We start from the raw sequence: 25,383 nt of genomic DNA, 5'->3' as shown, positions 1-25,383 counted from the left end.
ATGAGAAGTGATACTGGTCAATGGTATGTGGTTTACAGTGAGAAAGAGCAATGCAATGAAGACACAGTCTGTGATTGAGATGATTGAGGAGCCTGTTTGTGAACGCTATCGAGTCAAACCCCATAGATTATCATTGAGGAGAGGAGCCTGTTTGTGAACGCTATCGAGTCAAACCCCATAGATTATCATTGAGGAGAGGAGCCTGTTTGTGAACGCTATCGAGTCAAACCCCATAGATTACACCGTGTAACAAATTATTTATTTTTTTGGTTCCTGGGTAGTAAGTGTTATTTCCTAATTGCTTATGTCTCAAAAGTATAGAAAATGGCTATTATTCCCCACAAACTTTGCTTTTGTGACCAGGACAGTGATATTTTGAAATTTACCTATTTTCCAGAACATTCCAGATAGATTCAGTGCTGAGTAAACTTGGAGTAACTTCTAGAACTTTCTAGAACTTTCCAGTAATATAAATAGTAGTAGCCACTGGTGGACCCCCGGAAGGTGCTGATGCCACCACTGCACATCAAATTGGGCCTTATGAAACAATTTGTCAGAGCTCTAGATAAGGAGTCGGCAGCCTTCAATTACCTTCAAGACTTCTTCCCTAAGCTGTCTGAGGCAAAGGTCAAAGCCGGTGTCTTCGTCGGACCACAGATAAAGAAGATCCTGGAGTGCAATGAATTAACATCATAACATCTATCACAGTGTAGCACCAAACCCCCTTTCTCTTTCCTTACTGAGGATACCGTAAAGCAGTCACTGTCACTCAAACACTTGCGTTGTTTTCCAGGGAAATGAAGCTGAGATTTCTTGGGAGGACCTGTCTCGTTGTCTTGAGTTTGCTACCAGCTGTTTCTACACAGAGAGGTGAGAGGGACTGTAGAAATGAAACTGATCAATTGAGATGCACCCTCTTCTTTCCAGGGCCCTGTATATAACTGTCTGCATCAATGTATGAGATCACAGAACAGCTAATAACTCTCAACTATTTCTAATACAAGAGAGCTATTTTGAGAAACAGCATATTTGTTTGCTATTGCTTTACCTTGTCTTTTCTTTCTCAGGTGGATGGCGTGTCGTTGGCTCTGATCATCCTGTCATTGCTGAGCCTGGTGATGATGTCATCCTGCCCTGTCACATTTCACCCAGAGTCAGTGCTGTGGACATGGAAGTGAGGTGGTACAGGGACAGATTTGACACGCCTGTTCATTTATATCTGAACCAAAGGGATCAGCTCAGCAGACAGGACAGTGACTACAGGGGCCGCACTGCTCTCTCTCCCTCTGCACTGGAAACAGGCGATATCTCACTGAGACTGAGATACATCCGGCCCTCTGATAGAGGCGTCTATACCTGCTTTGCTGATGATGGAAGTCAGTATGAAGAAGGACAGGCTAAAGTGATAGTCGCAGGTCAGTAATGTTTGATACACAAGTTGAACCCACTACTAATGTGTTACCAGCTCCTGTCTCCATTACAAAACTACCCATGACTGTAAAATAAAAAATGTAGACAAGCAGTATTCTGAATGATGGTCATGACATATACAACAGTATGTACAGAACAGTATAAAATATGAATTGCCACATTACAAACATGTCAGTGTGACATGCTGTCAGGATGGGAGTGATGCGTGAATAAGTGAAATGTCCAAACAGTTCCAATGGAAAAAATGTCAGTATTTATTTCTCAAAAGTCAATAATAAAGCCACCCTTCTATCATCATTGGTATCGGGGGGGGGGTATGTGGCGTGATTTCAGTCTGCAACAAAACAAACAAACAGTTATTTATAATCCCCGTGATGCTCGTCATTGTGCTCTTCAAACGGGGGGATGGTGGAGTTGTGCTGTGCTGTGCTGTGCTGTGAGGTGTTGTGTTGTGCAGTGCTGTGCTGTGAGGTGTTGTGCTGTGTTGTGCAGTGCTGTGCTGTGAGGTGTTGTGTTGTGCTGTGCAGTGCTGTGTTGTGTTGTGCTGTGTTGTGCTGTGCTGTGTTCTGCTGTGCTGTGCTGTGCTGTGCTGTGCTGTGTTGTGTTGTGTTCTGCTGTGTTGTGCTGTGTTCTGCTGTGCTGTGCTGTGCTGTGCTGTGTTGTGTTGTGTTCTGCAGTGCAGTGTTGTGCTGTGCTGTGTTGTGCAGTGCTGTGCTGTGTTGTGCAGTGCTGTGTTGTGCTGTGCAGTGCTGTGCTGTGTTGTGCTGTGCTGTGTTGTGTTGTGTTGTGTTGTGCTGTGTTGTGTTGTGTTCTGCTGTGCTGTGCTGTGCTGTGTTGTGTTGTGCTGTGCTGTGTTCTGCTGTGCTGTGTTGTGTTGTGTTCTGCTGTGCTGTGCTGTGTTGTGTTGTGCTGTGTTCTGCTGTGCTGTGCTGTGCTGTGCTGTGCTGTGTTGTGTTCTGCAGTGCAGTGTTGTGCTGTGCTGTGCTGTGCTGTGTTGTGCTGTGCTGTGCTGTGTTGTGCAGTGCTGTGTTGTGTTGTGTTCTGCAGTGCAGTGTTGTGCTGTGCTGTGCTGTGTTGTGCTGTGCTGTGCTGTGTTGTGTTGTGCAGTGCTGTGCTGTGCTGTGCTGTGCTGTGCTGTGCTGTGCAGTGCAGTGTTGTGCTGTGCTGTGCTGTGCTGTGCTGTGCTGTGTTGTGCAGTGCCTGGCTGTGCTGTGCTGTGCTGTGCAGTGCCTGGCTGTGCTGTGCTGTGTTGTGCAGTGCTGTGCTGTGTTGTGCTGTGCTGTGCTGTGCTGTGCTGTGTTGTGCTGTGCTGTGTTGTGCTGTGCTGTGTTCTGCTGTGCCGTGCTGTGTTGTGTTGTGTTCTGCTGTGCTGTGTTGTGTTGTGCTGTGCTGTGTTGTGCAGTGCTGTGCTGTGCTGTGTTGTGCTGTGCTGTGTTGTGCAGTGCAGTGCTGTGCTGTGCTGTGTTGTGCAGTGCTGTGCTGTGCTGTGTTGTGCTGTGCTGTGCTGTGTTGTGCTGTGCTGTGTTGTGCTGTGCTGTGCTGTGCTGTGTTGTGTTCTGCAGTGCAGTGTTGTGCTGTGCTGTGCTGTGTTGTGCTGTGCTGTGCTGTGCTGTGTTGTGCAGTGCAGTGTTGTGCTGTGCTGTGCTGTGTTGTGCTGTGTTGTGTTCTGCAGTGCAGTGTTGTGCTGTGTTGTGTTGTGTTCTGCTGTGCTGTGCTGTGCTGTGCTGTGTTGTGTTGTGCTGTGTTCTGCTGTGCTGTGCTGTGCTGTGCTGTGTTGTGTTGTGTTCTGCAGTGCAGTGTTGTGCTGTGCTGTGCTGTGCTGTGAGGTGTTGTGCTGTGCTGTGCTGTGCTGTGCTATGCTGTGCTGTGTTGTGCAGTGCTGTGTTGTGTTGTGTTCTGCAGTGCAGTGTTATGCTGTGTTGTGTTGTGCTGTGCTGTGCTGTGCTGTGTTGTGCTGTGCTGTGCTGTGTTGTGCTGTGCTGTGTTGTGCTGTGTGGGTGGTGCTCGGGTTGGCTGCAGCTCCCTGGCTCTTACTCGGCTGTAACACAGAAACACAAAACAAAACAAACAGTGCTCCAGATTAGCAATCAGGTTCAGCATGAGGGGCCATACTCACGTAGCTGCGTCCCCTTTGTACCAAAACTCCTCCCCGTGATCAGCCCGGCGCCATGGTTTATCCAATCACTGTCTGCCTCACAGCTGATCGCAATGGAGTTTATGATCGCAGTAGAGTCGTTCAGTGTACGTGCCGTTACACTGGTTTCAATCTACCATCGAGTCAGCCCATCTAGGAGGAAGCTTACACCAACCTTACACAGCGCCCTTTCTGGTTGGGAGGGAGATTTACAGCTCAAATACCTTCTGTCTCTGTCACACATGCAGACAGAATGCTGAACAGAAACACACTCTCCCTATACCCTACAATCTGATATTCTAAATAACCTTTACTTAAAAATGTTAATACCAAGTTTCACAACAGTCGATTGAGCAGTTTCTGGATATATAGAGCAATCTGTGAAGTGTGACGTGCATACAGTACATACAACCGCCTCCCCTAGAGCCCCTTCACAGGGCATAATATAATACAGGGGAGCTGGGATCCTCACAGGACTGGATATGTCAGCACTGACACATTAACTCATAATATAATACAGGGGAGCTGGGATCCTCACAGGACTGGATATGTCAGCACTGACACAGTAGTTCAGTCTATAATAAAGACATATCACACAAGGAGAGCAGACCTGGCTGGTGTGTCTATCTGTGTGTGTCTCACTGTCTCTATTCCCTGACAGCTCTGGGGACCCAGCCCTCAATCTCTATGGACTCTACACAAGGAGAGCAGACCCATCTGGTGTGCAGATCAGAGGGGTGGGACCCTGAACCTGAAGTGATCTGGAGAGACAGGGATGGAAACGATGTGACATCACTGTCCAACACAACACTGCTGAGAGTCAGTCAGGGGCTCCGCAGTGTCAGCAGCTACATCAAAATCAAACAGCAGTCCAACGTGTTCTCCTGTCTGGTTAGAAGTAAAATACCAAAACCAGACTGGGAATCCAAACTCCACATATCCAGTGAGTATCACATGTTTGTGGATTGAGCCGGACTGACACTGACCATAGATTACAATCATCATGATGGGGCATCAATATCTGAATCAAACACATGAACTAGTGGACCAGTCAATATCTGAATCAAACACATGAACTAGTGGACCAGTCAATATCTGAATCAAACACATGAACTAGTGGACCAGTCAATATCTGAATCAAACACATGAACTAGTGGACCAGTCAATATCTGAATCAAACACATGAACTAGTGGACCAGTCAATATCTGAATAAAACACCTAAACTAGTGGACCAGTCAATATCTGAATCAAACACATAAACTAGTGGACCAGTCAATATCTGAATCAAACACATTTGTTGGTGGGGGTGGGGGTTAATGGGCAGTCCTCCATTTTGACTCTCTGGGGTGTTGGGAGGGGTGTGTGGAATGCTCACTATGAGGGGTGTGGTCAGTGTTGGGAGGGGTGTGTGGAATGCTCACTATGAGGGGCGTGGTTCAGTGTTGGGAGGGGTGTGGCTCAGTGTTGGGAGGGGTGTGTGGAATGCTCACTATGAGGGGTGTGGCTCAGTGTTGGGAGGGGTGTGTGGAATGCCCACTATGAGGGGTGTGGCTCAGTGTTGGGAGGGTTGTGTGGAATGCCCACTATGAGGGGTGTGGCTCAGTGTTGGGAGGGGTGTGTGGAATACTCACTATGAGGGGGTGTGGTCAGTGTTGAGAGGGGTGTGTGGAATGCTCACTATGAGGGGGTGTGGTCAGTGTTGGGAGGGGTGTGTGGAATGCTCACTATGAGGGGGTGTGGCTCAGTGTTGGGAGGGGTGTGTGGAATGCTCACTATGAGGGGTGTGGTCAGTGTTGGGAGGGGTGTGTGGAATGCTCACTATGAGGGGTGTGGTTCAGTGTTGGGATGGGTGTGTGGAATGCTCACTATGAGGGGCGTGGTTCAGTGTTGGGAGGGGTGTGGCTCAGTGTTGGGAGGGGTGTATGGAATGCTCACTATGAGGGGTGTGGTCAGTGTTTGGAGGGGTGTGTTGAATGCTCACTATGAGGGGGTGTGGCTCAGTGTTGGGAGGGGTGTGTGGAATGCTCACTATGAGGGGTGTGGCTCAGTGTTGGGAGGGGTTTGTGGAATGCTCACTATGAGGGGGTGTGGCTCAGTGTTGGGAGGGGTGTGTGGAATGCTCACTATGAGGGGTGTGGTCAGTGTTGGGAGGGGTGTGTGGAATGCTCACTATGAGGGGTGTGGCTCAGTGTTGGGAGGGGTGTGTGGAATGCTCACTATGAGGGTGTGTGGTCAGTGTTGGGAGGGGTGTGTGGAATGCTCACTATGAGGGGTGTGGTTCAGTGTTGGGAGGGGTGTGTGGAATGCTCACTATGAGGGGTGTGGTCAGTGTTGGGAGGGGTGTGTGGAATGCTCACTATGAGGGGTGTGTCTCAGTGTTGGGAGGGGTGTGTGGAATGCTCACTATGAGGGGTGTGGTTCAGTGTTGGGAGGGGTGTGTGGAATGCTCACTATGAGGGGTGTGGTCAGTGTTGGGAGAGGTGTGTGGAATGCTCACTATGAGGGGGTGTGGTCAGTGTTGGGAGGGGTGTGTGGAATGCTCACTATGAGGGGATGTAGTTCAGTGTTGGGAGGGGTGTGTGGAATGCTCACTATGAGGGGGTGTGGTCAGTGTTGGGAGGGGTGTGTGGAATGCTCACTATGAGGGGTGTGGCTCAGTGTTGGGAGGGGTGTGTGGAATGCTCACTATGAGTGGTGTGGTTCAGTGTTGGGAGGGGTGTGTGGAATGCTCACTATGAGGGGGTGGCTCAGTGTTGGGAGGGGTGTGTGGAATGCTCACTATGAGGGGTGTGGTCAGTGTTGGGAGGGGTGTGTGGAATGCTCACTATGAGGGGTGTGGCTTAGTGTTGGAAGGGGTGTGTGGAATGCTCACTATGAGGGGTGTGGTCAGTGTTGGGAGGGGTGTGTGGAATGCTCACTATGAGGGGTGTGGCTCAGTGTTGGAAGGGGTGTGTGGAATGCTCACTATAAGGGGTGTGGTCAGTGTTGGGAGGGGTGTGTGGAATGCTCACTATGAGGGGTGTGGCTCAGTGTTGGAAGGGGTGTGTGGAATGCTCACTATGAGGGGTGTGGTCAGTGTTGGGAGGGGTGTGTGGAATGCTCACTATGAGGGGTGTGGCTCAGTGTTGGGAGGGGTGTGTGGAATGCTCACTATGAGGGGTGTGGTCAGTGTTGGGAGGGGTGTGTGGAATGCTCACTATGAGGGGTGTGGCTCAGTGTTGGAAGGGGTGTGTGGAATGCTCACTATGAGGGGTGTGGTCAGTGTTGGGAGGGGTGTGTGGAATGCTCACTATGAGGGGTGTGGTTCAGTGTTGGGAGGGGTGTGTGGAATGCTCACTATGAGGGGTGTGGTTCAGTGTTGGGAGGGGTGTGTGGAATGCTCACTATGAGGGGGTGTGGTTCAGTGTTGGGAGGGGTGTGTGGAATGCCCACTATGAGGGGTGTGGTCAGTGTTGGGAGGGGTGTGTGGAATGCTCACTATGAGGGGTGTGGTCAGTGTTGGGAGGGGTGTGTGGAATGCTCACTATGAGGGGTGTGGTTCAGTGTTGGGAGGGGTGTGTGGAATGCTCACTATGAGGGGGTGTGACTCAGTGTTGGGAGGGGTGTGTGGAATGCTCACTATGAGGGGTGTGGTTCAGTGTTGGGAGGGGTGTGTGGAATGCTCACTATGAGGGGTGTGGTTCAGTGTTGGGAGGGGTGTGTGGAATGCTCACTATGAGGGGGTGTGGTTCAGTGTTGGGAGGGGTGTGTGGAATGCCCACTATGAGGGGTGTGGTCAGTGTTGGGAGGGGTGTGTGGAATGCTCACTATGAGGGGTGTGGTCAGTGTTGGGAGGGGTGTGTGGAATGCTCACTATGAGGGGTGTGGTTCAGTGTTGGGAGGGGTGTGTGGAATGCTCACTATGAGGGGGTGTGACTCAGTGTTGGGAGGGGTGTGTGGAATGCTCACTATGAGGGGTGTGGTTCAGTGTTGGGAGGGGTGTGTGGAATGCTCACTATGAGGGGGTGTGGTCAGTGTTGGGAGGGGTGTGTGGAATGCTCACTATGAGGGGTGTGTCTCAGTGTTGGGAGGGGTGTGTGTGTTCCAGTGTGTTGAGCTGCTGTGTTGTTTTCCAGGTGATTTTTTCCCAGGAGTCTCTGGATGGATGGTGGCTTTCTTCTTGACTTTAGCTCTCAGTATTGGAGTCATTCCTCTGCTGGTGATCCAATGGAGAAGAATGGATGGTATGAACTTTATCATTATCATGAGGCATTTCATATAGCTCTGTGCATTTTAAACATGTCAAACAGGTTTACAATAATATGGACTGTTCTGTTTTTCTTCTAGCCATGGAGAGAAAGCTTGAGCCTATGGGTAAGTAAAGCACTTAATGAAGAGATGCTGAAAACCCATTCCAGGTTTCTGCAGCAGTATCTTAAACTACCACACCCATAAATAAAGACATCCCTGGACCGGAAATCCAGCTCATTAGAAATGATTATAAATAATAATAAATATAATTGTTTTTATACATTGCAATTGTTATTTTATTGTTTCCAGGACGCTCTTGTAAACAAGACCTGATTAAATAAATTATAAATTAAATCTCCTGGTTAAATAAATTAATCTATTCAAATTTAAATTTATTTATTTATTTATTTATTTATTTTGGACATAAAGGCTTAGGAATATAAATATTTCCTTAGGGAGGGATGTTGAAAATTGTAGCAATTTTAGTTTGTATGTTTTATATACTTCGCAGATATCGGATTCATTTTCAAATGGACATCCTGTTCATTTAACTGGTTATTATCTGTTTATTTAGCAGACGCCTTTATCCAAGGCGACTTACAGAGACTAGGGTGTGTGAACTAAGCATCAGCTGCAGAGTCACTTACAACTACATCTCACCTGAAAGGCAGAGCACAAGGAGGTTAAGTGACTTGCTCAGGGTCGCACAATTAGTCAGTGGCTGAGGTGGGATTTGAACCAGGGACCTCCTGGTTACAAGCCCTTTTCTTTAACCACTGGACCTCACAGCCTCCATGTGTTTTTCATACTGCAATTGAATCTGTACTGGAGCTGAGATAACCACACACTGCTGTCTGATTCATTTTAATCTGTACTGGAGCTGAGATAACCACACACTGTTCTGTCTGATTCATTTTAATCTGCACTGGAGCTGAAATAACCACACACTGTTCTGTCTGATTCATTTTAATCTGCACTGGAGCTGAGATAACCACACACTGCTGTCTGATTCATTTTAATCTGTACTGGAGCTGAGATAACCACACACTGTTCTGTCTGATTCATTTTAATCTGCACTGGAGCTGAAATAACCACACACTGTTCTGTCTGATTCATTTTTTTAGCTGCTCTGTATCTTTATCAGAACCTTCGTAAGGAACTTGGTAAGAATCGTTTTTTATTTTCAGAATTACCAGAAAGCTTTCTATCCTTCTGTCTGTGTGTCTGTGTTAGCTTTCTATCCTTCTATCTGTCTGTGTGTCTGTGTTAGCTTTCTATCCTTCTATCTGTCTGTGTGTCTGTGTTAGCTTTCTATCCTTCTATCTGTCTGTGTTAGCTTTCTATCCTTCTATCTGTCTGTGTGTCTGTGTTAGCTTTCTATCCTTCTATCTGTCTGTGTGTCTGTGTTAGCTTTCTATCCTTCTATCTGTCAGTGTGTCTGTGTTAGCTTTCTATCCTTCTATCTGTCTGTGTGTCTGTGTTAGCTTTCTATCCTTCTATCTGTCTGAGTGTCTGTGTTAGCTTTCTATCCTTCTATCTGTCTGTGTTTCTGTGTTAGCTTTCTATCCTTCTATCTGTCTGTGTGTCTGTGTTAGCTTTCTATCCTTCTATCTGTCTGTGTGTCTGTGTTAGCTTTCTATCCTTCTATCTGTCTGTGTGTCTGTGTTAGCTTTCTATCCTTCTATCTGTCTGTGTGTCTGTGTTAGCTTTCTATCCTTCTATCTGTCTGTGTGCCTGTGTTAGCTTTCTATCCTTCTATCTGTCTGTGTGCCTGTGTTAGCTTTCTATCCTTCTATCTGTCTGTGTGCCTGTGTTAGCTTTCTATCCTTCTATCTGTCTGTGTGCCTGTGTTAGCTTTCTATCCTTCTATCTGTCTGTGTGCCTGTGTTAGCTTTCTATCCTTCTATCTGTCTGTGTGTCTGTGTTAGCTTTCTATCCTTCTATCTGTCTGTGTGTCTGTGTTAGCTTTCTATCCTTCTATCTGTCAGTGTGTCTGTGTTAGCTTTCTATCCTTCTATCTGTCTGTGTGCCTGTGTTAGCTTTCTATCCTTCTATCTGTCTGTGTGTCTGTGTTAGCTTTCTATCCTTCTATCTGTCTGTGTGTCTGTGTTAGCTTTCTATCGGAGATGGACGGAGGTGTAAGTAATCTAAATGAGCTGCCCGCATCGGATTCCTATTCAGGTGTCGTGTCAATATATATAATTTGTTTATTATTATTATTATTATTGGTTTGTTTCTGTGTGTGTTAAAACGATAGATAATTATTTCGCTGTAGTCATTTATCTGTTTTTTATTGGTAAGAGGGTTTTTTGTCTCTTTTTTTTTTTTTTTACCAATACAGTATTTGCAAGTTTCTTCTTTTTAAATTTTTTTATCCTTCTATCTATCCTTCTATCTGTCTGTGTGCCTGTGTTAGCTTTCTATTGCCCCACAGGGCGAGTCCAGTGCACTATTCCTTGTGTGCTTGCAGACCGTTTCTCTACTGGACCTGCTCAAGGATATATCATGTCAGTCACAGTTAGTCTAGCCTCTTAATATACTGTGTTTAATACACTTTGTCTATTATTCAGTGTAATTCAATAGATGAGTTTACACCTCACTGTTCAGAACGTAATCCAGCTCTCTTCTTTCAGAGTCTGTGAGGCGCGTCCTTAAATCAGGTATGTAGAGTGTGTGTAAATCCACAGCCTGACTCACCCCAGCACAGCCCTGCTGGTTAGTGTGTGCTGCACATCTTCTGAACTGTAGAAAGTACAGGAGGAGTGATTGTAAAATAATGCTCTCTTTTTTTCTGTGTTCTAGAATGGAAGTGGATCCTCAGCTCAGCAGGTATGTGTCTCTTCAATGGATTCCTTTCACAGTGGAGGGTAAAAGAATAGCGAGGAGCCCCGTCTCACTCACTGTGTTTGCATCTATATTTACATTGTGCCCCATTTAAACCTCTGTGCACTCCCAGCTCAGCTAACGCCAGCATCGTGTGCCTCCCAAAGGAAACATTATTTTTACATACAATTCCCCATTTATACAGTTGGGTTTTCACTGGAGCAATCTAGGTAAAGTACCTTGCTCAAGGGTACAACAGCAGTGTCCACCACCTGGGATTGAACCCACGACCCTCCGGTCATGAGTCCAGAGCCCTAACCACTACTCCACACTGCTGCACCGTGCTGTGTGTGTCTGTGTGTGTGTGAGTGAGTGTGTGTCAGTGTGTGTGTGTGAGTGAGTGTGTGTCAGTGTGTGTGTCTGGGTGTGTGTGTGTGTGTGTGTCAGTGTGTGTGTGTGTGTCTGTGTCAGTGTGTGTGTGTGTGTGCGTGTGTCAGTGTGTGTGTGTGTGTGTCAGTGTCAGTGTGTGTGTTTGATTGCGTGCAGCTCCACGGCAGGAGATGACGATTGAGACAAGATGCTGAACAGACTTCTGAGATCCCTCTTATTTAGTTTTCTACTGTTGTATGTGTTGTTTTGAAAATGTTTTCCGGACAGAGATAGACGGAGGTGTAAGTAATCTAAATGAGCTGCCCGCATCGGATTCCTATTCAGGTGTCGTGTCAATATATATAATTTGTTTATTATTATTATTATTGGTTTGTTTCTGTGTGTGTTAAAACAATGGATAATTATTTCGCTGTAGTCATTTATCTGTTTTTATTGGTAGGAGGGTTTTTTGTCTTTTTTTTACCAATACAGTATTTGCAAGTTTCTTCTTTTAATTATTTTTTTTTTTTTTTGCAAAATATCAACATACAATACATATTATATATCTCTATACTGTTCGATACACACACACATATCTTAACTCATGTAACGTAGAAAAAAACCGGTAGGGGTCGCAAATGTTCTCGTTCGCCCCGGGCGCTGTAATCCGTCGTGCCGGCTGTGCTGAAAGGAGAGCAGAGTGTGTGTTTACAGGGTTCATACGCGGGTTCATACGCGAGTCTGGAAGCCTGGAGAAAGGACGGGAAGATGCCAAACTGATTCCCAGGGCTTGAAATGCTTGAAAAAACACGTCTCCGTTGTGAAAGTCTTGAAAAAGTCTGGAATTTGACTAGTACCACAGGAGAATGAAAATAATTCTGATATCATTGTTTTTATATTAATAATAATTGATCTCGAAAGCGGGTCAGCAGCTCTAGCGGTAACTGCCTAAGCAATTTACTAGTAGCAACTATGTTGCTTGCGACCAAATCCCGCGAGGATTGCCCCTGACAACGTCATGACAACTCAAGCAATCCTATCCAGTCAGCGCGCTCTGACTCTGACTGCTCCAGTGAAACGAACCGTAAAATGGACACTACGACAGCCAAAATATATCCATTTATATTGAAGGTTATGTTTTTTTAAAGCTACACACTCTAATTACAAGCTACTGTACTCTGCTCACCAACATTCACATTTTGTTATCTTGTAGTTACCTTTATTAAAAATCGAATACAATAGTTATTATCACTGACTCAGATTAAAAAAAAAGAAAACGATTTCTGTAGCCGCTATGGTGTGTATAAACGTAGCATGTTTTTTCATTTATTTTAATGTGATTTAATAACATGTAATAATTTTATTTTAAATGTATGGTGCTTGCTTGTAACTTACAGTACCGAGTGCAGCAACAGTCTCGGGTCCAAACCGTCAGCCGAGTGTAGATATACTGTTTACATCCTCGCTGTATCTGGCCTTCATTATACGATTAAATAGTGATTTAAAATAAAATGCTAATTGCAAACTGCTGCTGATGTTGGCTGTTGTTTTGAATAAGGAACCAAGATTTAAATTAACATTTGCAATTGAAACAAATCTAAAACTTTGATGCGCTTTTTTTTTTTTTTTTTTTTTTTGGTTGTACTGTGTTCAATGAATAGGATACAGCAGCCAGAATACTGGATGCAGCCACAAATAGGACTGTACTTGTAATTGTACTTTTATTAACAATCTCATTGCTATTATTATTATTATTATTATTATTATTATTATTATTATTATTAGTGGTAGTAGTGACACATACTGTAATAATAAAGAAAATCAAAGAATAAAAACAGTAATAATATTATTAATAATTTAGCTAATGCCTTTATCCAAGGTGACTTTCTTAACTTCCATTGTTTGTTTTGGGTTGTCCTTTTACTATAGCGAACAAAAGGCTCTGGATCCGAACAGGGTTGTTCTAGCGAGGGTGTGCTGTATTCAGTGTTTGACTTGTATGTTTAATATACCACACTTGCACATTTGTTATTTCATTTCTGTTATTTTTCACCTTCCAGAGTGTTCAACATTTAACAGAGGGTGTAAAGAAGTTTGGCTCAGAATCCAATATCATCCCTTACAGAAAAGTACTATACTGCAAGTGCACTTGTGCCAAAATTGTCTGGTTTTAGTATATTATTGGTACCATTATACTATCCTACTTTGTCACAAGTATACTTGCAGTATACAACTTTTTGTATTATTTTTGTAAATAATGCAACGTAGTTCTCAAATATTGGGCATTTCTTAGATTGTATCTTACTTCTCTTTTGCATACCTGCATTGTCTCTTCCTGGATATGCACCTCCAGATTCTAACAAATACTTTTAGAAAACCAGGAGCAACTTCTGCTCTGAATCAAAAAGATATAATGTTCTGCAGCTGCCCGCCTATGTGGATAACTATTGAAAAACTAGTAGAAACTAAAACACAAGCCTAGGACAAGCAAATGGAAGTCTGTGAAAAGAATGGAATTTTGATGTTGGAAAAAGTGTATGAACCCTGTGTTTAGTTATAATGCCCCAGATTGTGAACTCACTGTGAAGTGAAGATCACATGTAGACACTGCAGGGCTCCATATGTTACACTTTGACATGCATCTACAGAACTGCTGATCTGATTGTGATGAAACTTGGTACAGACATTCTTTATACACATTATTAAGAGTGTCCCAATCTGGAGCCTGTCTGCACCTCTCCTCTCATGAGTGTACCCCTCCCTCTATCCTTCTCTCCTCTCCTCTCCTCTTCTCCTCAGTGGGGATGCATATCCCAGTGTATACTCGAGGCTGGGCTTCTGATTGTCAGTGTTTTACCCGACTTTTCTACTCTGCTTTAAGAATTCATCTGATCCCTGTGAAGCAGTTTGTGTCTCTCAATCACAACTGAGAAACGTGTTCATAGTAAACTTGATTCATTCTGTGAAACAACTAAATGGGCTTTTCAATCAGCCAAGCCTTCATTTTCATTACAAGCAGGACATGCAAACGAGATTGCGACATGTTAATAAGAGACTCCTCTTTATTAAAGCTAGAATGAACAATACAGTATTTTATGCTGGACTCACTTTATTACAATCGCTGTGCGTGACTGTATTGACATTAATAAAGAGGAGTCGCTTCTGCTTTGCAATGAAAAAGTAAGACTTACGATTTAAAAGCCCATTTACTAGAAGAAAAAACATAAATTCAATCAATTGTACAGTTGTGATTCAGAAGCACGAATTGCTTAAATTCTTAAGGAGATGAGAAAATAAATCTGAAGCCCTAATTATGTTTATGTGCAAATGCCCCTCCTCTCCCTCCCTCATCCCTCTCTTCTTCCTCCCTCTCCCCCCTCCTGTCCATCCCTCTATCCTCTCCCTCTCCCCTCTCCTCAGCCACCCTCTCTCTTCTCTCCTCTCCCTCCCTCTCCCCTCTCTCCTCTCTCCTTTCTCCTCTCTCCTGTCTCATGTCTCGCCCCTGTGCAGAGTGCTCACTGTGTGTCCCTCAGGCTGTGACAGGCAGCTACATACTGGGCAGCCAGTGGGGCTGTGTGTCCCGCTCCCAGGAGGACTGACAGTTTTTCTGGGTCAGTCAATTGTGGGAAGTGTGGGAGGGAAATATTTTTTTTTTTTTAAGGAATTTGTCCCTTGTTTGGGAGAATTTCTCAGTGTAGGAGAAAGTGCATCACTGTCTCGGCCTCTCCTGTCTCACAGAAACCACAGAGCCTGTTCTCTCTGGGTAGCCAGGTCTGCCTGTGTCGGCTTTTTTCAATGGCCAGGCTGTGGTCACTGAGCCTGTACTTGGTCAGGATCTGCCTCTGCTTTGTATCTCTGACAGTGAAGAGATCCCCTCCAGAGTAAAGTCTCTTTTTAGGGCTCGATAGCAATCCAGTTTATTTGGGATTTTTGTTTCTTTGTCCCAATGTTCCAGATAGGAGTTTTTGATTTGTGTTACAGTTTGGTTGACTCTGATTGGCAGTGCTTTAGCAGAGCTGTCCTGAAGCTGGTTAGTGTTAGTGTGGGTTAGTGTAGTGAGCTTCAGGACCAGCTCGCTGAGGAGACTCTTTTCTGGACTGAGCTCTTTGGTTAGAAGAGCCTTATACTGGAGGGAGTCTGGCTCACTTCTGTTTAGATGCATCCTGAATTGTAGTGCTCTTTTTTGCATGCTGGTGAGCAGTGGGTAGCAGCCTAATTCATGCATGGTCAGGCCTAGGTATGTATATTGTGTGGTTTGTTCTAGGGTGTGTTGTGTAGAGTGAAGTGGGACCTTGAGATCTGGCCTTTTTAAGATCATAATTCTGGTTTTGTTCATGTTGCCTGTCAGGGCCCAGGTGTGACAGTACTGCTCTAGCCCCTGCTCTGTGGGCGACAGCAGGACCAAGTCATCTGTATAGAGCAGGAATTTAATTTCTTTGTCATGTAGAGAGAGGCCAGGGACTGCATACTGCTCCAACACCATTGCTAATTCACTGATGTAAATATTGAACAGTGTTGGGCTCAGACTGCAGCCCTGTCTCACTCCACGACCCTGTGTGAAGAATTCTGTTCTTTTGTTGCCAATTTTTATTCCGCACTTGTTTTCTGAGTACATTGACTTTATTATGTCGTAAGTTTTACCCCCTACACCACGTTGTAGAATTTTATCATTTAAACCTTCATGCCAAATGGAATCAAATGCTTTTTTAAATTCTATAAAACAAGAGAAAATGTTTCCTTTACTTTTTTGTTGTACATGTTTGTTGATTTGGGTGTGGAGGGTGTAAATATGGCCATTGGTAATTTGGTAGAAATCCAATCTGACTCTTACTCAGGACACTGTGTTCAGTAAGGAAGTCCAGTATTCGGGTATTGATGATACTGCAGAATACCTTCCCCAGGTTGCTGCTCACACAGATGCCTCGGTAGTTGTTGGGGTTGAATTTGTCTCCACTTTTGTAAATTGGGGATATAAGCCCTTGGTTCCAGATGTCAGGGAAGCAGCCTTCCTGTAGTACCAGGTTGAATAATTTAAGCAGGGCCTCCTGCAGCTCAGGGCTGCTGTGTTTGAGCATCTCGGTACTGATGCTGTCGGGTCACAGGCTTTCCTGGGTTTGAGTCCCTGGAGCTTCTCTGCCATCTCCTGCGGGGATATTGGGAAGTCAAGTGGATTCTGGTTGTCTTTAATAGATAGTTCTAATGATTTAAGTTTTTCCCGAATTAAATTTTGCTCTGTTGTAAAATTCTCTTGTAGGGTTTCTTTGTAAAGATTTTCAAATAAAAAACTGAAAAATCTTGTTGCATAAGTATTCACCCCCTTTGTTGTGACACCCCTAAATAAGCTCTGGTGCAACCAATTGCCTTCAGAAGTCACATAATTAGTTGAATGGAGTCCACCTGTGTGCAATTAAAGTGTCTCATGATCTCAGATTAAATACACCTGTTTCTGGAAGGCCCCAGAGTTTGTTAGAGAGCATATCTAAACAAACAGCATCATGAAGACCAAGGAGCTATCAAAACAAGTCCGGGATAAAGTTCTGGAGAAGCACCAATCAGGGTTGGGTTATAAAAAAATATCCCAAACTTTGAACATCCCCCGGAGCACCGTTAAATCCATTATTAAAAAATTGAAAGAATATGGCACAACCGCGACTCTGCCTAGAGAAGGCTGTCCACCAAAACTCAGTGACCAGGAAAGGAGGGCATTAGTCAGAGAAGCAACCAAGAGGCCAATGGTAAGTCTGAAGGAGCTGGAGAGATCCACAGCTGAGATGGGAGAAACCGTCCATGGGACAACTATAACCCGGACTCTCCACAAAGCTGGGCTTTATAGAAGAGTGGCGAGAAGAAAGCCATTGCTGAAAAAAAACACATCAAATCCTATTTTTGCCAAAAGGCATGTGGGAGTGTGGCAATGTGCCCCGCCCCTGTGTGCATTTGTGTGTTCTGTGTTGTATATATGCGTGCGTGTGTAAATGTTGGTGTATAGATTGGTACACGGGATATAAACGGGTCTGTGTTTCACGTGTATTTAAAGTGTAGATTTATATTTAGGCACGAGGAGAGCACAAATCACTTCACGTGCTGGTTAAATGTAATATGTGAGCACGGGGTTGCACAAAATTAATTCACGTGCTGGGATTCAAGTGAATAATTAATTAGTAATTGAATCCCAGCACAACAGTATAAATAGGCACATTTTTAGTCAGTCAGGGTTAGGTGTTCGGTGAGTGGAGAACGGGATTGGAGACGGAGGTAAATGTTAGGAAAAAGAATAATAAGAAGAGTAATAGTTAACGTGTTTTCACTCACCGTGTTTGTTCGTCTGTCTGTCCTGCACCGTCTGTTTAGTGTTTAGTAGTTTTGTATGTCTGTTTATTTTGGCGCAAGTGCCGTGTCCTGTTTTGTATTCCATTGTTCAAACCTTTTATTTTCTGTGCTGTTTTATTAAATGCTGAGCGAAACCATTCGCTCAGCTCCACCAAAACCCCAAGTCTCTGTCTGTTTACTCCCTGCTTCTGGTCTGACGCCACCCACTCCGGCCGTCTTTGTGACACGTGGTGTCAGAGTGGGATAATAGCGCCTCCAAGTGTCAGACCAGGAGAGGGGGTTTTGTGAAAAAAAAAAAAAAAATAGTAAAGCGAGGATGGGAAGAAAGAGCTGCAGGAAGCAGCAGAAGCAGCAGCAGCAACAACAACAGCTGCAGCCCTCATCCTGCATGCCGGGCTGGGAGGAGGACAGCCACAACGGGGCAGTAGCCACCCCTCTACCCCCACTGCCACCGGGTTCCCCACCGTCCCGGGAAATATGGGACTGGCTGGTGCACCCCGAGGGGAACTTCGCCAGTGACCTCCCCATGGTTATTCACGCACTGCAGATGCGAGATGGGAAACGATGGGAGGACTGGGAGCAACAGCACAACCCGGCATCCGTTCGTGACCTCACCATTGTGGTGCTGGGTTACCTAGCTGCAGACATGGGAGGGATGCCTTCCAGTGAGCAAGAGGGAGAGGAGCAGTCGCTGCCCTCTCCAGTACCTGAGCGGGAGGAGCCTGAGCGTCCACAGCCTGAGTGGAAGGAGCCTGAGCGTCCACAGCCTGAGTGGAAGGAGCCCGAACATCCTACGCCTGAGTGGGAGGAGCCCGAACGTCCTACGCCTGAGTGGGAGGAGCCCGAACGTCCTACGCCTGAGTGGGAGGAGCCCGAACGTCCTACGCCTGAGTGGGGGGAGCCCGAACGTCCACAGCCCAAGAGGGGGGAGTCGGTGCGTCCACAGCCCAAAAGGGAGGAGTCGGTGCGTCCACAGCCCAAAAGGGAGGAGTCGGTGCGTCCACAGCCCAAAAGGGAGGAGTCGGTGCGTCCACAGCCCAAAGGGAGGCAAGTCGGGGCTTCCACAGCCCTGGGACCCAAGCCACCAGCAGAGGGAAAATGCCTGCTGGTTCAGCCCCAAGAGCCGGAAGGGGAGGGGTTACAGGCTCAACCCCCTGAAAATTTTTGGGGGGGAGAAGGGCAGGATGCTGGTGTCCCCCAGCAGCCTCTAGCTATGCTGCTGAAGGCAGCACGGCGCGCACATGCCCAGCCGCCACAGCAGAGGGAGCCAGCACCGCCAGGAGCAGAGGAGCTGGAGCTGCCTCTGCCTCCACCACCACCAGGAGCAGAGGAGCTGGAGCTGCCTCTGCCTCCACCACCACCAGGAGCAGAGGAGCTGCCTCTGCCTCCACCACCGCCAGGAGCAGAGGAGCTGGAGCTGCCTCTGCCTCCACCACCGCCAGGAGCAGAGGAGCTGGAGCTGCCTCTGCTTCCGCCACCGCCCGGAGCAGAGGAGCAGGAGCTGCCTCTGCCTCCACCACCGCCAGGAGCAGAGGAGCTGGAGCTGCCTCTGCCTCCGCCACCGCCCGGAGCAGAGGAGCAGGAGCTGCCTCTGCTGCCCGTACCTCCGCAGGGAGTACGGTGGCCGGAGCCCCAGAAAGGGGAGCTGCCGGCCACGAAGAAGGGGGACGAGGTCTGGAGACCACTTTCCCCAGCAGCAGTTTCGCTGCAGGAGTTCTTGTGGCCGGAGCCCCACAGGAGGGAGCTGCCGGCTACGAAGAAGGGGGAGGTCGGGGGACCACCTGCCCCCGCAGCTTTTTCGCTGCAGGACGGGACCAGCATGCTGTCAGCCGTGCCACTACCGGCAGGGGAGCTGACAGCATTTCCAGCCATGGGCCCACTGAAGCCTCCCTTCCCAGCCCGAGACTTTGTCCTGGACTGCTGGGTTTTTAAGGGGGGAGGTGGCCGTTGAGGCCATGTGTGCTGCGCACAAGGGGGGGTATATGTGGCAATGTGCCCCGCCCCTGTGTGCATTTGTGTGTTCTGTGTTGTATATATGCGTGCGTGTGTAAATGTTGGTGTATAGATTGGTACACGGGATATAAACGGGTCTGTGTTTCACGTGTATTTAAAGTGTAGATTTATATTTAGGCACGAGGAGAGCACAAATCACTTCACGTGCTGGTTAAATGTAATATGTGAGCACGGGGTTGCACAAAATTAATTCACGTGCTGGGATTCAAGTGAATAATTAATTAGTAATTGAATCCCAGCACAACAGTATAAATAGGCACATTTTTAGTCAGTCAGGGTTAGGTGTTCGGTGAGTGGAGAACGGGATTGGAGACGGAGGTAAATGTTAGGAAAAAGAATAATAAGAAGAGTAATAGTTAACGTGTTTTCACTCACCGTGTTTGTTCGTCTGTCTGTCCTGCACCGTCTGTTTAGTGTTTAGTAGTTTTGTATGTCTGTTTATTTTGGCGCAAGTGCCGTGTCCTGTTTTGTATTCCATTGTTCAAACCTTTTATTTTCTGTGCTGTTTTATTAAATGCTGAGCGAAACCATTCGCTCAGCTCCACCAAAACCCCAAGTCTCTGTCTGTTTACTCCCTGCTTCTGGTCTGACGCCACCCACTCCGGCCGTCTTTGTGACAGGGAGACACAGCAAACATGTGGAAAAAGGTTCTCTGGTCTGATGAGGCCAAAATTGAACTTTTTGGCCTTAGCGCCAAACGCTATGTGTGGCGCAAAGCCAACACTGCTCATCACCCTGAGAACACCATCCTCACGGTGATGCATGGTGGTGGCAGCATCATGTTATGGGGATGCTTTTCATCGGTAGGGACTGGGAAACTGGTCAGGATTGAGGGCAAGATGGATGGAGCCAAATACAGGGAATTTCTAGAGGAAAACCTGTTTCAGTTTGCAAGAGACCTGGGACTGGGGCGAAGGTTCATCTTCCAGCAGGACAATGACCCTAAACACACAGCCAAAGCTACACTGGAGTGGTTTAAAAACAAGAACCTGAATGTCTTAGAATGGCCCAGTCAAAGCCCAGACCTCAATCTGATTGAGAATCTGTGGCAAGACTTGAAAATTGCTGTTCACCAACAGTCCCCATCCATCTTGATAGAGGTTGGGCAATTTTGCCAAGAAGAATGGGCAAAAATTGCAGGATCCAGATGTGAAAAGCTGGTAGAGACTTACCCAAAAAGACTCACATCTGTAATTGCTGCCAAAGGTGCTTCTACCAAGTATTGACTCATGGGGGTGAATACTTATGCAACCAACAAATGTCTTTTTTTTGTTTAATTAACTTTTGTGTCACAATAAAAAAATATTTTGCACCTTCAAAGTGTTAAGTATGTTGTGTAAATGAAATGGTAAAATCCCAATTAGATCCATGTTAATTCCAGGTTGTAACACTAGAAAATGTGGAAAAGTCCCAGGGGGGTGAATACTTATGCAAGGCACTGTAAGTCTTCTACACAAGCCGCTTTTTCTCATTTTTTGTACGATATTAATGCTTTGTTTTTAAATCTGGGTTGTGTGGCTGATGATGTTTTTTTATTTGATTCTTGTCTCAGTTTTTTCCTTATTGTTTCACATTCATCATCAAACCATTTTTCTTTGGGTTTGTGCTTCTGATTGTTTTTTACTTGTTCATTTTTTTGAGATTTGCCTTGCTTGCTGTTTGTTCTAATATTTCATTCATGTGTTTAACTGCCAGATTTACTCCTCTCACATTAGGCTGGCACTGTGTGATTTGGAAGGTGTCAGTAAGGTTAGTGATTTCAGGAGAGCCAGTTGCTATATCGAATTCCTCTGTGCTGTTTGGAGCCCATTTATAAGTATGGTTCAGATGGTACAGCTTGCATGGCTGTATTAGTGTGTTACTGGGCTGTCCTGTTCTTTGTAGGAACACAGTAATTTGACTGTGGTCTGACAGAGGTGTCTGTGGCCTGACAGTGAATGCATTAATAAAGGAGGGGTCCAGGTCAGTGATGGCGTAATGAACTACGCTAGTCCCAAGAGCTGAGCAGTATGTGAATCTATCTAAAGAGTCCCCTCTGATCCTGCCATTAATGATGTACAGACCCCAGGCTTGAAAGAGATGCACTAACTGTCTCCCATGAAATCCCCACAGAGCAGCACATTTCCCTGGGTCTGGAAATGGCTGATCTCTGTGTAGAGGTTATGAAAATATTCCTCATTGTAGTTTGGGGATTCAGAGGGAGGGGTGTAGGCTGCACACAGGTAAACGTCAGTTTCACCTTGGACTGCGTTTTTGTTTATTTTGAGCCGTGTGTGTGTCTGTCCTTGTTTAATTGTGGCTTGGGTCCGGCTCGGCTCGGCTCGGCTCGGGTGTGCTAGTCTGAAAAGGCTAAGATGTTTGGGCTCCAGATCTTGTTCACTCGCCGGTCACGGAAGAGCCTCCGTCAGGGTTTTCTCTCACACTTTCAGTTTGTGTTGTTCTTCTCCCCTCTTCAGGATCGCGTATCTCGCGGCTCATTGCGTTCACTGCGGTTTCCATGACAACAGAACACTGCTACAGTTCGAAATTCGAAGAACTGCTACAATTCCAACTGCGATTCCAAACTGCAGCTTGAGTTCAGCCTGTCGATTTAAGAGACTTTACTGTACGTGGTGATCTTGGGGTTTAGTTAATATTTATATCTAGTAAATATTATTACAAGATTCATTTTAATTGACGTAAGAGGCCTACCTTCTGCCTTTCTTTCTTTCTTTCTTTCTTTCGTTCCTCTTTTATCTCGTATTCCTGGTTCTTTGGTTCTCTTGTAATCCTCAGTTGGTTTTGTCATTTCTTCTTTGCTTATTATGTATTTAATATTTGCATTAGTAGTTTTTTTTCCTCTGGTTTAGTTCAGTATATATTCTAATTTACTGATGTCAGGTTTTCAGCATTTTGTTTAATTAGAAAACAATATAAATTATATTTTAATTAGGAGCTCACCTTAACAGTGAAGGTATGATGTGCCTTTGACACTGTCGATCACTCTATTCTACTATCCTCTCTCGCTGACCTGGGAATCTCTGGCACTGCTCTGGCCTGGTTCTCCACCTACCTCTCCAACCGCACTTACCAGGTAACCTGGCGTGGAGCAACCTCCACACCTCACCCTCTCTCAACAGGAGTCCCCAAGGGTCAGTCTTCTCTCTCTACACCCACTCCCTCGGCCCCCTCAGCGCATCCTATGGTTTCTCATACCATTTCTATGCTGATGATGCTCAGATTTTCCTCTCCTTCCCCACCTCTGACTCCACATCCCCTCCCGTATCTCTACCTGTCTGTCTGCTATCTCCTCCTGGATGCACTCGCATCACCTCAAACTCAACCTCTTTAAATCTGACCTCCTTTTCTTTCCCTCCTCCTCCTCCCCCTCCTCTGATCTCTCTATCTCTGTTCCTCTGGAATCTACCACACTCTCTCCCTCCTCCTCCGTTAAAAATCTCAGAGTCACCCTGGACCCCTGCCACTCTTATTCCCAGCACATCTCCACTCTGGCACGCACTTGCCGATTCTTCCTGAGCAACATCCGAAGAATCCGACCCTTCCTCACCAACTATGCTACCCAGCTCCTGGTCCAGGCCCTGGTACTCTCCCACCTAGACTACTGCAACTCCCTCCTGGCTGGCCTCCCTGCGTCCGCCACCCGTCCGCTCCAGCTCATCCAGAACTCCGCTGCTCGCCTGGTGTTCTCTCTGCTTCGCTTCTCCCACGCAACTCCACTGCTCTGCCTACTCCACTGGCTCCCGATCACCGCTCGCATCCAGTTCAAGACTCTTGTACTCGCCTACAGATGCCTTGACCAGACTGCACCCAGCTACCTCCAGACCCTCATCTCTCCCTACACCCCCACTCGACCTCTCCGCTCCGCCTGCACTAGAAGACTGGCTCTACCTCTGCTACGCTCCCCTGCCTCCAGAGCCCGCTCCTTCTCCACCCTCGCCCCGCAGTGGTGGAATGACCTTCCTATAGATGTCAGGACTGCCCAGTCCCTGACCACATTCCGGCACCTCCTCAAGACTCACCTCTTCAGACAGCACCTGTAGAACTCCTGTTATTCCCCAGGGACACTTATCACCCTTCCTTAAATGCACTTTACTTGCTCTTATCTTCCCCCTATTTTACTGCATTTAATCCTGTACTTTAGAGTACTGTAATCTGCCAAGTGTAATTTAATCTGTAGTATTTTGTATTTAATTATATCCTGATGTAACTATCACTGACACTGTTATCTGCTCTATTATTGAATCGTATTTTGTCACACTTGTACTTTCTTGAACTAAAGTCATTGTATTTATCTTGCTCTTAATTGTATTATTACTTGTACTGTGATTCTTGAAATGTATTTGTTTACGACTGTAAGTCGCCCTGGATAAGGGCGTCTGCTAAGAAATAAATAATAATAATGAAGGAGGTACCTTCATATTATAATTATAATAATAATACTGCTGGTAATAATAATAATAATAATAATAATAATAATAATAATAATAATAATAATAATAATAATAATAATGTCTCCTCTCTGCTCCACAGTTGATGTGACTCTGGACCATGATACAGCACAGCCCCGGCTCATCCTGTCTGCAGAGGGGAAACGAGTGAGACTGGGAGAGACACGGCAGGATCTCCCTGACAATCCAGAGAGATTTGATCACAGGCTCTGTGTGCTGGGCAGGGAGGGCTTCACCTCGGGGAGACGCTACTGGCAGGTGCAGGTGGGGGAGAATACAGCGTGGATATTAGGAGTCAGCAGAATGTCTGCCCCGAGGAAGGGGTGGATCAGCATGACCCCCAAGCGGGGTTACTGGACTGTGGAGGGGTGGAGTGGAGGTGAGTTCACTGCTCTCACTGACCCCGAGACCCCCCTCCCCCGGAGCCTGAAGCCCCAGAAGCTGGGGGTGTATCTGGATTACGAGGAAGGGCAGCTCTCCTTTTACAATGTGGAGACCAGATCTCACATCTACACTTTCACTGACATGGAGTTCAATCCCAATGAGAAACTCTATCCATTCTTCTGTACTGGTTACAAGAATACAGACCTTGTGCTGGAGTCCCCTGACCCTGTCAGCGCTGCAGATTAAACACACATTGCTGTCTGAACCAGGAAACTATTCAAACAGTCTCCTCTTCACTTTCACTGACACTCTCTCTGCACTCTTCTGGGCTGATGAGAAGAAATCCTCTCTCTTCCACCCTCTTACCTTGAGCCCCTCCTCTTTATTTCTCTACACCCCCTTTCCTACTCTCCCTTTCTGTCTGCCTCTTTCCCCTCCACCTATCCATCTCCAGATCCCTCTTTCTCTCCTCTTCTGCTCTCCTCTTCCTCCCCTATGATATGTTAATCCCCTCCATCTCTCAACACTGCCCTCTACTCTTCCTCTATCCTCTCCCTCTCCCCCTCCTCTCCTCTCTCCTCCCCTGCCATCTCTACTCCCCCTCTCCTCTCTCTCTGAATCGTATTTAGTCATATACTTGTACTTTTTAGAACTGAAGTCATTGTATTTTATCTTGCTCTTATATGTATGAATACTTGTACTGTGATTCTTGAAATGTATTTTTGTTTACGATTGTAAGTCACTGTGGGTAACGGCGTCTGTGTCCTCAGAAGGCTCTGATTATATTACGATTACTGTCAGGATCATATAACAAGTACTGCTTTATTACAAATTGAGCAGAAACTGCATTTTTGTATTAAGCTTTAAAATTGCATCACTGCTGCTGCAAATAATAGAGTTAACACCTAAAACGAGTGTGTCCTCAGAATTAGCATGTGCCTTGTTTTATGGTCATTCCTTACTCAGCAATGCGACCATAGCTTCACTCTAATATGAAATCCATTTAATGTAATTCAAAATGTTTCTGGTAAAAGATACTGACAGGCTTGTGGACTGAGGCAGTACTGAAACTTTCAGTTCATTATTATGAAAACAATAAATAAAAAATGGGTGTATACTACAGCCGGTAGATGATGTCAAGTGTTTTAAAAAAATACTATTTGCAAAATAGTATTTACTAATTTCTATTTAAAATACATGTCTGGCAACCTATTTTCTAT

General features: G+C 46.0%; 1 protein-coding gene across 1 annotated transcript; it reads left to right on the top strand.

The window, feature by feature from the left end:
- The first annotated feature begins 798 nt into the window (after positions 1-798).
- Positions 799-25,285, top strand: LOC117965888 (butyrophilin subfamily 1 member A1-like). The gene is made up of 9 exons (XM_059015818.1): positions 799-870; positions 1,068-1,415; positions 4,227-4,508; positions 7,682-7,789; positions 7,893-7,919; positions 8,921-8,959; positions 10,430-10,456; positions 10,599-10,625; positions 23,862-25,285. The coding sequence occupies exons 2-9, from the start codon at positions 1,169-1,171 to the stop codon at positions 24,407-24,409; spliced, it is 1,305 nt and encodes a 434-aa protein (XP_058871801.1). The 5' UTR covers positions 799-870; positions 1,068-1,168; the 3' UTR covers positions 24,410-25,285.
- Positions 25,286-25,383: the final 98 nt, after the last annotated feature.

This window comes from Acipenser ruthenus, chromosome 51, assembly GCF_902713425.1.
Source record: "Acipenser ruthenus chromosome 51, fAciRut3.2 maternal haplotype, whole genome shotgun sequence".
In the NCBI taxonomy this organism is placed as follows: domain Eukaryota; kingdom Metazoa; phylum Chordata; class Actinopteri; order Acipenseriformes; family Acipenseridae; genus Acipenser; species Acipenser ruthenus.
This window is presented reverse-complemented; position numbering and strand designations above follow the sequence as displayed.